Here is a 12,551-nt window from a genome sequence, read left to right on the forward strand (position 1 = left end):
ACAGAAATCAGTTGCATTCTTATACACTAACAATGAAGCAACAGAAAAACAAATAAAGAAACTGATCCCATTCACAATTGCACCAAGAAGCATAAAATACCTAGGAATAAATCTAACCAAAGATGTAAAGGATCTGTATGCTGAAAACTATAGAAAGCTTATGAAGGAAATTGAAGAAGATTTAAAGAAATGGAAAGACATTCCCTGCTCATGGATTGGAAAAATAAATATTGTCAAAATGTCAATACTACCCAAAGCTATCTACACATTCAATGCAATCCCAATCAAAATTGCACCAGCATTCTTCTTGAAACTAGAACCAGCAATCCTAAAATTCATATGGAACCACAAAAGGCCCTGAATAGCCAAAGGAATTTTGAAGAAGAAGACCAAAGCAGGAGGCATCACAATCCCAGACTTTAGCCTCTACTACAAAGCTGTCATCATCAAGACAGCATGGTATTGGCACAAAAACAGACACATAGACCAATGGAATAGAATAGAAACTCCAGAACTAGACTCACAAATGTATGGCCAACTCATCTTTGACAAAGCAGGAATGAACATCCAATGGAAAAAAGACAGCCTCTTTAACAAATGGTGCTGGCAGAACTGGACAGCAACATGCAGAAGGTTGAAACTAGACCACTTTCTCACACCATTCACAAAAATAAACTCAAAATGGATAAAGGACCTAAATGTGAGACAGGAAACCATCAAAACCTTAGAGGAGAAAGCAGGAAAAGACCTCTCTGACCTCAGCCGTAGGAATCTCTTACTCGACACATCCCCAAAGGCAAGGGAATTAAAAGCAAAAGTGAATTACTGGGACCTTATGAAGATAAAAAGCTTCTGCACAGCAAAGGAAACAACCAACAAAACTAAAAGGCAACCAACGGAATGGGAAAAGATATTCGCAAATGACATATCGGACAAAGGGCTAGTATCCAAAATCTATAAAGAGCCCACCAAACTCCACACCCGAAAAACAAATAACCCAGTGAAGAAATGGGCAGAAAACATGAATAGACACTTCTCTAAAGAAGACATCCGGATGGCCAACAGGCACATGAAAAGATGTTCAGCGTCGCTCCTTATCAGGGAAATACAAATCAAAACCACACTGAAATATCACCTCACGCCAGTCAGAGTGGCCAAAATGAACAAATCAGGAGACTGTAGATGCTGGAGAGGATGTGGAGAAACGGGAACCCTCTTGCACTGTTGGTGGGAATGCAAATTGGTGCAGCCGCCCTGGAAAGCAGTGTGGAGGTTCCTCAGAAAATTAAAAATAGACCTACCCTATGACCCAGCAATAGCACTGCTAGGGATTTATCCAAGGGATACAGGAGTACTGATGCATAGGGCCACTTGTACCCCAATGTTCATAGCAGCACTCTCAACAATAGCCAAATTATGGAAAGAGCCTAAATGTCCATCAACTGATGAATGGATAAAGAAATTGTGGTTTATATACACAATGGAATTCTACGTGGCAATGAGAAAAAATGAAATATGGCCTTTTGTAGCAACGTGGATGGAACTGGAGAGTGTGATGCTAAGTGAAATAATCCATACAGAGAAAGACAGATACCATATGGTTTCACTCTTATGTGGATCCTGAGAAACTTAACAGGAACCCATGGGGGAGGGGAAGGAAAAAAAAAAAAAGAGGTTAGAGTGCGAGAGAGCCAAAGCATAAGAGACTGTTAAAAACTGAGAACAAACTGAGGGTTGATGGGGGGTGGGAGGGAGGGGAGGGTGGGTGATGGGTATTGAGGAGGGCACCTTTTGGGATGAGCACTGGGTGTTGTATGGAAACCAATTTGTCAATAAATTTCATATAAAAAAAATGTCGATATCACCCAAAGCAATCTACACATTCAATGCAATGCCATTAAAATAGCACCAGAATTCTTCTCAGAAAAAGAACAAAAAATTCTAAAATTTGTACAGAACCACAAAAGTCCCTGACTAGCCAAAGTAATGTTGAAAAAGAAACCAAAGGTGGAGGCATCACAATTCCAGACTTCAAGATGTATTACAGGGCACCTGGGTGGCTCAGTCAGTTGAGCGTTCGACTTCAGCTCAGGTCATGATCTCATAGGTCGTGAGTTCGAGCCTCGTGTTGGGCTCTGTGCTGACAGCTCAGAGCCTGGAGCGTGCTTCGCATTCTGTGTCTCCCTCTCTCTCTGTCCCTAACACACTTGCATTCTGTCTGCCTCTCTCAAAAAATAAATAAACGTTAAAAAAAATTTTTTTAAAGATGTATTACAAAGCTGTAATCAAGATAGTATGCTATTGGCACAAAAACAGACACGTAGATCAATGGAATCGAATAGAGAACCCAGAAATGGACCCACAAATATATGGCCAACTAATCATTGAGAAAGCAGGAAAGGGTATCCAATAGGAAAAAAAGACAGTCTCTTTAGCAAATGATGCTAGAAGAACTGGACAGTAACCATGCAGAAAAATGAAACTAGACCGCTTTCTCATACCATACACAAAAATAAATTCAAAATGGATGAAAGACCTAAATGTGAGGCAGGAAACCATCAAAATCCTACAGGAGAAAACAGGCAGTAACCTCTTTGACCTTGGCCACAGCAACTTCTTACTTGACACGTCTCTGAAGGCAAGGGAAATAAAAGCAAAAATGAACTACTGAGACCTCATCAAGATAAAGAGCTTCTGCACAACAAAGGAAACGATCAACAAAACTAAAAGGCAACCAATGGAATGGGAGAAGATATTTGCAAATGACGTATCAGATAAAGGGTTAGTATACAAAATCTATAAAGAACTTATCAAATTCAACACCCAAAAAACAAATAATCCAGTGAAGAAACAGGCAGAAGACATGAACAGACATTTCTCCAAAGGAGACATCCAAATGGCAAACAGACACGTGAAAAGATGCTCAACATCACTCATCACCAGGGAAATACAAATCAAAACCACATTGAGATACCACCTCACGCAGGTGAGACTGGCTAAAGTTAACAACTCAGAAAAACAACAGATGTTGGCGAGGATGTGGAAAAAGGGGAACCCTCTTGCACTGTTGGTGGGAATGCAAACTAAACTGGTTCAGCCACTCTCGAAAAGTGCGGAGGTTCCTCAAAAAATTAAAAATAGAATTACAACCGACAACCGAGAAATTGCACTACTTGGAATTTATCCAAAGGATACAGGAATGCTGATTTGAAGGTGCACATGCACCCCAATGTTTATAGTGGCACTATCAACAATAGCCAATTTATGGAAAGAGCCCAAATGTCCATCAACTGATGAATGAAGAGAATGTGGTGTAAAAAAAAAGAAAATGTGGTGTATATACATATATGTACACAATGGAATACTACTTGGTGGCCCTCTAATGCAGAGGTTTCCAAACCACTTTCTGCAGGGGCCACAGGTTATAGCATATAGAGGAGCCTGAATACATGGGACTTCTGCTCATACCCCTGAGGTCCATCAGAACAAATATGTTTATAATCTCAATATACTGGGCCTCCTTAAGGTTTCACAGAGGGAACTGCATGGGGGGCAAATAACGCCCTAGTGGGATCATCTCTTGGATGGAGGTGGTAGAAATATTTCTAACGAAACATGAAAAAGGATCACCAAGACCCTAATCAGCAGCCTATAAAACCGATCAACAGCTATGCATTCCAAGGAATCCCAAGGAGACAGCCCTCCATGCAGTCTTAGGGAGCTCCTACTACCCAGAGTTGGTTTAGGGGGTATCATCCAAGATGGCAGACTAAGAAAACCCTCTATATTTCCTTCCCTATTGTGTAAGTTACCATGGGGTAAAGAGAGAAATCAACCAGGTTGAGATCAGCAACTGTTTACACTTTTTGCGGAGCGAAGAGCAAGGGAAGCTATTGTTTTAGAGTCTGGGGACTCAGGTGGGACTCATGGACTTAAGCTCATTAAATTTATGGACAGGTAGAAAAGAGAGTTGCATCTATGTCTATAAAGAGATATTTGCCACGTTCCTTTGAAGTACTTGGTCACCTCTAGACAGCCTTCCACCTCAGCCACGCTTTACCATCTGGGTCTCTTACAAATTGACTAAACAATAAACAAGTATTCTTCTTTGCTTCGCCTTTCTATTTATTTATCTCCCATATAAATTGTATTTATCAGACAATTACATAACTAAACAAGGCGGGCAGGACACAATAGGGAGAAGCAGGTGATGTGGAGAGAGGGCGCCACCTAGGGACGAACCTCTGGAACTCCAGTCTCATCATCTCCAGGTCCAGAACTCAGCCAGGTCAATACCCAACAGATATTTGGGGGTGGGGGTGGGGAGGGGGGTGAATTTATCTGAAAATATTTACAACAACTTAAAACATATGTGATCTCAGCAAGTTCCACTTACTCTTTTGTACTGATGCAGATAGAGAAAGCAGAGAATGATAATCTGAAACAGCGCTCATGTGGATTTCTAGACTTTGACGTGCCCTAGGAGGTCAATCTTCCCAAATCCCATTTGATTTAAACTGATAGTAAACTCTTCTTCGCTCCCTGAGTAAATCTGGGGCTCAGAAGCAGTTCAGACAAAAGGAGGAAATGGACTGAAATTGGTGTTTGGCAATGGGGAAAAATCACAAATAAATAGAAGCTGGCTTATTTGTATGTGTTTACAACTGCACTTCACTCAAACAATCTATGACATGATAGATGAACAGTGAAACCTCAAAACTTTAAAATCTAGTAAAAACAACTTTCAATATTCATTAATAAACTAAAACTGTAGTAAAGTACTTTTATTTCCAACTAATGAAACAACCGTGTTCAGACTGTTGTAAGTCATTAGCTACCCGTAGACTTGGTGCACACACATGTGCATACACACACATACACGGATGCACACACACACACACACACACACACACCCTGAGCAAAGTTTGCAAAATATAAGATTTAAACATACTTGCCCTTAGTAGAACATTATTCTAAAATAAGACCCCCCCCCAATGGGAAAGGATGAAATATGGCCTTTTGTAGCAATGTGGATGGAACTGGAGAGTGTTATGCTAAGTGAAATAAGTCATACAGAGAAAGATACCATATGTTTTCACTCTTATGTGGATCCTGAGAAACTTAACAGAAGACCATGGGGGAGGATAAGGGGGGAAAAAAAAGTTAGAGAGGGAGGGAGGCAAACCATAAGAGACTCTCAAAAACTGAGAATAAACTGAGGGTTGATGGGGGGTGGGAGGGAGGGGGAAGTGGGTGATGGGTATTGAGGAGGGCACCTGTTGGGATGAGCACTGGGTGTTGTACAGAAACCAATATGACAATGAATTTCATATTTAAAAAATAAATAAAAATAAAATAAAATAAAATTAGACCCCAGGGAAATGTGGAGCTCTGTAGAAGGAAACATGCCGTGGGGAGGTGGGGGGGGCAGTTTCTTTAGGTCCTTCGGGTCTCAGGAAGCCCAGCAATCTGTCTAAAGCCCAGACTTCTATTTTCAAGGAGCGTTCTTACCCACAGTGAGTGAATTTAAATGAACGGCTCTTACCAGGGATTTTTGATGCTTGGCTCTAAGAATAAACGGCTTAATCAGAAGCATCCAAGGCACAGAAATCAAAGCCATGATAACAAAGAAACTTTGGACTTCTTGCTGTAAGATTAAAATGGTAAGATCCTGTCATTTTAAGGTGATCACACAACATACTTCATATGATAAAAATGGTAAACATGGATCATTTTAGTTGTACCTATTTTAAGAGATCTAAAGCATTTCAATGAATCCACTCACTTTTACATCTTGGAGTATTCCCATTTCGGACCAGTGGTGCCCTGTGTCAATCCAGGGTAGTCACTGGAAACACACTCTCTTATTCTTTACCGAGTACCCCCTTGCTATCTACCCATACCATATGTGAACAAGTATTCATGAGGCACATAAGGGCAGCTTTATGTATCCCTTGCCCCATGGGAATAGCCCCTGGCCCTGCATGAAAAGTGTGACAGGCCCCATGACTTCACTGGTCACTCTGTTGTAGCCAGAAGTCCTTGGGTCACTTTAAGTCACAAGCATTTATCTCAATTAGTAATTTTATCTTTCCAGTGCTAGATAATTATCTGAGCTCTCTTGCTCTTTCAAAATAAAAAAACAAAGCTTCCTTACGCTCTCCCCTGACCAGCACGCTCTCGCTGTGGGTGAGTCACCTGACGTGGGGCTCTGGGGTAGCCATGTTGAACTCTCCCCGGCTGTCTCCCTCACGGTTCCCTCTGGGATGAGGCACCCATAGTCTTTATGCTTCTGCTGAAACTCGGGAGTGATCCCCCCTTATCATCCTGCTACACGCTTCCTATCACGCCCTCGTGCCCCCCACCTCGCTTGTGATACACCTTCTAGTCACCAGTTTTGAGGAGTGACCTAGAGCTGTCAAAAGAACCAGGCAGCCCAGGGAGGCTTGGCCAGAGCTATTGGAAAGGAATGGACACTGGGTGCTTGGAGGAAAGGAAAAATGTTCCTTGAGCCTTCCCTTTTCTTCAACTGTTCTGGCCAAGTTCTCACTGAACGCCAGGGGATGATTTTTAGCCCAGTTGTAACAAGATTTGCCCTGCTAACGGTGGGAACATCTTATCTGCCCAATCTTCTATGCTTCTCCACTCTGGAAGGCTCAGGAGAGGGAGGGAAGCCACAGAAACACACACTGTGCTTGCCAGCTCTGACTCCCTGCACACAAAGCTACCTCCCTGCAGTTTGTCCATCTTTATGTGAGGCTTTCCGACCTCGTGATGTACACAGCAACCAGATATTTATATTTATCTGTTGCTCTTGTCCTTTGATATCCAGACAGGGCACCAAGTCGGCCAGGGCAGTGTCGGGAAGGGGCTGAATTTATCAACTGACATCGTCTCTTCCAGCTGCATGACCCCAAAATGACGTCATGGAAACCTGAAACTATGTCAGGATAATTCGTCTTCATACTAGGGCGTGGGAAAACCAGCCAACTCCCAGTAAGGCTTTTGAATGGGAAAAAAGCTGGAAAAGTCACTCACTGTGCAATGTTCAGTGTATATGTCAGACCAGGTGAGGACTTTAGTCTCTAGGGAAGGAGTTAGCACATGAAATAATTGATGAGTCTGAGTCCTTTGCCTCAAAGGGAAGACTTGTTTGGGAAACACAAGTAAATTTTCATTCGGACTCCAGCATTGAGTCAATGAACCTTCCAAATATATTTACTTGGTGCTTACAATCTATGGGTGGTCCATACAACCATTCATTGATGTATAACAAAACGTGCTACCACAGTAAAGTAGGGATACCTCAAAAGAGCTTTCAGAGGCACGTGTCTTCTTTCACTATCATCTAAAATCCTGCCTGATTTTTCAGGGTGCCTGGGTGGCTCAGTCGGTTAAGTGTCCGACTCATGATCCTGGCTCAAGTCATGATTTTACCATTCATGAGATCGAGCCCCACGTCAAGCTGTGTGTTGACAGCACGGAACCTACTTGGAATTGTCTCTCCGTCTCTCTCTCTCTGCCCCTAGCTCACTCACGCTCTCTCTCTCTCTCAAAATAAATAAACTTTAAAAATTAAAAACAAAATTATTCCTTTTTTTGCATAAAAAAATGCCTTGTCACAAAGCATTTTCTCTTCTTACTGTTTGCTGCTCCCACAGAGGAGGGGGCCACACCTAGGAATCAAACTCATGAGGCCACGCACGGGAGGAGCGGAGCATGTGTTTAATGCGGACATGCAGGGTGAGCAACCACGGGTAAGTTACACGAGCAACAGAGCACTGGGCAAACAGCCCTGGTACTTGCTACAGAGCAGTCACAACTTACGTAAGCACAGCCTCCCTGAGCGAAAATCTACCTTCACACCATATCATCACGGGGAGAGGCCAGAGGAAAACTATTTGCGTTAACCAAGACTTACTCACTGAGTTGTTTTTATATCCAGCTCCCATGGAAAATTTATGCTTTTTTTAAAAAACAAAACAAAACGAGGGGCGCCTGGGTGGCGCAGTCGGGTAAGCGTCCGACTTCAGCCAGGTCACGATCTCGCGGTCCGTGAGTTCGAGCCCTGCGTCGGGCTCTGGGCTGATGGCTCGGAGCCTGGAGCCTGTTTCCGATTCTGTGTCTCCCTCTCTCTCTGCCCCTCCCCCGTTCATGCTCTGTCTCTCTCTGTCCCCAAAATAAATAAACGTTGAAAAACAAAATTAAAAAAAAAAAAAAAAACGTTAAGTCGACAATGAGGCTGAATTGCGAAGTTGATAATGAAGTGCCAGAAGTGGAAGAAATCAGAACGGCCGCACGGTCCAGGTGCTGGGAGGTACTGTCCCCGGAAGAAGAATCAAAAGAAAAAGAGCCAGAGAGAGAGAAGTCATCTCTAACTAGCCATGGAAGCTCTGAGCAGGAAGAGCAGGGATTTGGATTCTAGTTTTCCAGGGGCCCCCCTGCCCACGTCAACAGAGGGACTCCTCTTCTGGTCTCTTGCCAGTTTCTTTCTCGTACACCTCAGCTTACGTTTAGAATCAAAGATGATGACATTTTAAGGTGCTGTGCAGACCATGTGCGGTTTCAGGCCAATCCATCTGAAGGACTTGTTTTTTTTTTTTTCCTTTCTTCATAGACGACGCACAAGCCGATTTTCAACTGCACAGCGATACCCACGTCGGGCATCACCCCAACAGGAGCAGGCAGAGCGGCAGCGGCATACCGCCCCCAGCACCTGTGCACTCATCCAAGTCTAATAAACACCTTCGGAAACTGAAAGGACCTAACAACCCCGGCGGGGTGCTAACCTGGCGCAGTCTTGCACATGACTACACTCTGCGACACTTGGGATCATGAGACAGACGTGACACCCCTCCCCCCCCCCAGCGCATAAAAGAAGGAAACGCCACAGATACCTGATGTCTGTACAGGGGTGCGTTGGAAGGGTCATCATAGTTAAACAGAAACATGTTGATGAAGTGGATGAGGATGCTTGGGGCGTGCCAGGACATGTGCACATCAAAGTGGCACCACTTGAAAATGATCATGAAGACCAAGTATCCAAACAGACACAGGATGAAAATCATCTCAGGAATAAACTGCAGAACGATGTTGAGAGTTCTTCCGAAGTATCTGGGGGTGGGAAACACACCCATTATTCTCCCCAAAGCACGACATGTTCTTTCCCCCCCCCCCCCCCCCCCACACCGCATCCACTCTCCTGGCAAGCAGCAGCTATGCATGGATGGAGAAGAAGAGAAAGGAAGGATTCAAGAGAGCCAGAGTCTGGAAGGTAGCGTCGGAAGCAAAGGGCATGCCTGTAGGGAGAGCTGGGGATCCGGCCACAGTTTCACCTGCACATCTTGCTTATACGAACACATTCAAGGGCACGAAGAGTGTGCCCTTGAGGAGCGACTAGGAAGCGCTTCTCCTAAGACGGGGGTCGGCAAGCTAAGGTTCACGGGCCAAACTGAACCCGTCACCTGTTTTTAAACAGCCCAAAGTTAAATAAAAATAGGTTTTATATTTTTAAACGGTTGGCCAAAATATCAGAAGAAGGAGAAGACTAGCTTATGACACACGAAAATTATACGTAATTCAAATTTCAGGGTTCATTGATAAAGTTTTATCAGAACACAGTCACATTCCACTTACAAATTGTCTATGGCAGCTTTCACGCTACAATGCCAGGACTGAGTAGTTGTGACAAAGGCCATCGAGCCTGCAAAGCTTAAAATATCTACCCTCTGGCCCTTTACAGAGAAGGTTTGCCAACTCCTGCTCTAAGATACAGAGAGAGGCTCAGAAGGCTGAGTTGGGGGCCACCAAGTTAAAATGTCAGAAAGGGCCCCCACTCCCGTTGCTAATTCTAAGAGTTATCTGAGGGAAAGGGGAGATCCTGCAACAAAACATGACTACTAGACAGAGGCCTGCCTGACATGCAGTGATACCAATGATAATCTGCTCCAGAAAATACATTCTGGGATTACCTCCCATTTAACCCCCACGGCCCTTTCAGGTAAGCAGGAGTACCAGGGGTCCCTAGTCACTAGTCGTGACTAGTTTGCTCACTAAATAGATCTTATTTTTCAAGCAGAACTGTACTTCCGTGAGCTTTCAGGTCGGCGGTCACCATGGGACTGGCTCTGGCCGGTGGGAACGGAAGGGGTATGTGTCACTTTGGGGTGGAAGCTTAAGCATCAATGTGTAATTGACCAGTTTCCATGTTTTCGTACATTTACATCCTTAGAGAATAGGTTTGAGACGTTTAGAGAGGCAGGTTGATAGAAGGAAAGGAAAGATAAGACAACATTAACAGTCCAAGTGAGAGAAAGGGTGCAGCCATTTGGAAGACACTACATCAGGATTCTAGGACTCTGAGGGCACGGTGGCCCAAATGCACTTGTGTCTCCATTTGCCCACTGGTGGGAACTAATCCTGGATATAGCAGTGACCCCAAGTCTTTCAGGTTGGGGGGACAGAAGATGCTATGCGCTTGCCAGTCTCTTTCTGAACCCTCAAATATGCCTGAGGCGAAAGGTCACTCATATTTCAGTGACCCAGCTCGGGAGAGACAGAGGTCCCATTTCTGCCAAACCTGCCCGTCCTGGCTCAAGCCAAGAGACACGGCCAAGCGCTCCTCCCCATGGCAAGGAAGAAACCCTCGCACAAGGAGACGCAGGACCAATGTGGCGGCTCAGTCACCGCTCATCAATGACGCGGTCAGATCAACGGGCAGAAAGTTCATCGTAAAACTCACACATGATTGAAAAGGCTGAGAACAACACCGAAAACCATCTGGACAATTCCCAGGATAACTGACATCTTCATCTTGTAGGAGTTCAGAAACGTTAGTTTGTTTGAAGCCAAGTTCCAAATCTGGATGGGAGACAGGACAAGGAATACGTGAGATCAGAGTCGAGAAGTTCTCCCGGCATCGGGGGAAATAGCAGGTCTTCTCCTGAGGAAGTCACTCTGGGGACCATCCATCTTTTCACATTCTGATCCAGTTCAATGTGGACATGTTAGGTTCAGAAAAGGAAGGGGACCAAACCCCTTTTAAATGCGATTCTAATGACAAGTTTGGCAGAATTATTAGCGCCATTAGGAAGATATTACGTGGCTAGAAGAAAAAAAATCCTACACGATTTCTCCTCTGTTCTAAGGGAAAAGACATTCTGAAACATCGCGGAGAGATCTCAAACTGGCCTCACTTCCACTTGGGAGTGACGTAGAGCTCTGGCCCATGAATTTTTCCAATCCCTTCTTGAGAATACCACCTTTGACTTGGCATTTCTAAAATGCTTCACATCACAAAGCATTTTCCAGGGTCCATCTCAAGAAACCACACTTAGAGTCAATATTTGTTAGCGCTATGGGCAAGACATGCTCCCTGCCTTCCACACAGTCCCTGTTTTTTTTTTTTTAATTTAATTTTTTTGAATGTTTGTTTATTTTTGATAGGGAGAGAGACAGAGGATGAGTGGGGGCAGGGGCAGAGAGAGAGGGAGACACAGAATCAGAAGCAGGCTCCAGGCTCTGAGCTGTCAGCACAAAGCCCGACACGGGGCTTGAACTCACAAACCGCGAGATCATGACCTGAGCCGAAGCCGGACGCTCAACCGACTGAGCCACCCAGGCGCCCCTACGCAGTCCCTGTTTTAAACAGAACTGCCAGGCTTGAAAAGTGAGGGGCACGTGTCCCGGCCCTCCCACCAAGACTGACACACAGAGCAAGCACTCAGAGTGGCTAGGGGGCTGGGTAGGGTCCCATGCTAGTTAATGGCCCCACTCACTGACATTCTTCTTCCCCAAAGACATCTCCAATATCCCCATGGTCTTCACTCCCACCCCTATGTAAATGGTTCAGTCTTTGCTCTTACCTCTCAGCCCTCTTCAACTTTAGACACATCCCAAACTGCCTGCTAGATACGTCTTAAGGGTGGGGCACCTGGGTGGCTCAGGTGCTTAAGCATCCTACTTCGGCTCAGCTCATGATCTCATGGTTCGTGGGTTCGAGCGCTGTGTTGGGCTCTGTGCCGAAAGCTCAGAGCCTGGAACCTGCTTCGGATTCTGTGTCTCCCTCTCCCTCTCTGCCCCTCCTCCACTTGTGCGCTCACGCACCCGCTCACTCTTTCTCTAAAATAAATAAATGTAAAAATTTTTTAAAAAGCTTATACATATGTCTTAAGGGTTCTCTATACCACATCTCAAAGGTAACAAAGCCACATCTTCCCACCTAACATGACTTCCTCCTCCAAACTACTTTGCTTTGGGTAAGAGCTCGAAGCTCTGCTAGGCACGGCCTCAATGCAAGGTCACCCTGCATCCACCCCAGGCACACAAGCAGGCAGGAACCACACCTCACCGACACGTCCTTTACAATGTCCTGAGCAGCTGCCAGCTGGACCATCACTAAGGGGGCTGCTGGCAAGGTAGGCAAAGGGTCTCCAGTAACAGGTGCCCAGACACCAGAGATGTCTCCTCTCCCTTCGCCATCTGCCTTGGCATTTAAGCTGCACCAGGCTTGCCCTGTACCCTCTGCTCTTCCCTTTGCCCGCCTGCTTGGC

General features: G+C 45.0%; 1 protein-coding gene and 1 long non-coding RNA gene across 4 annotated transcripts in view; one reads left to right on the top strand and one right to left on the bottom strand.

The window, feature by feature from the left end:
* LOC123384049 overlaps positions 1 to 5,808 on the top strand; it is a 34,409-nt gene extending 28,601 nt beyond the window's left edge. The window contains exon 3 of the long non-coding RNA XR_006594630.1: positions 5,500 to 5,808. This is a non-coding gene — a long non-coding RNA (uncharacterized LOC123384049). The remainder of the gene's footprint in view (positions 1 to 5,499) is intronic.
* The window catches only part of ATP6V0A4 (ATPase H+ transporting V0 subunit a4), a 101,242-nt gene that overhangs the window by 31,142 nt on the left and 57,549 nt on the right, over positions 1 to 12,551 (bottom strand). For all 3 annotated transcript variants that reach the window (XM_019825880.3, XM_019825881.3, XM_011280577.4), the window contains 3 exons: positions 10,742 to 10,860; positions 8,898 to 9,114; positions 5,546 to 5,647 (listed from right to left, as the gene is read on the bottom strand). In XM_019825880.3, coding sequence (XP_019681439.3) covers positions 5,546 to 5,647; positions 8,898 to 9,114; positions 10,742 to 10,860 — 438 coding nt within the window. The remainder of the gene's footprint in view (positions 1 to 5,545; positions 5,648 to 8,897; positions 9,115 to 10,741; positions 10,861 to 12,551) is intronic.

This window comes from Felis catus, chromosome A2 (assembly GCF_018350175.1).
Source record: "Felis catus isolate Fca126 chromosome A2, F.catus_Fca126_mat1.0, whole genome shotgun sequence".
In the NCBI taxonomy this organism is placed as follows: domain Eukaryota; kingdom Metazoa; phylum Chordata; class Mammalia; order Carnivora; family Felidae; genus Felis; species Felis catus.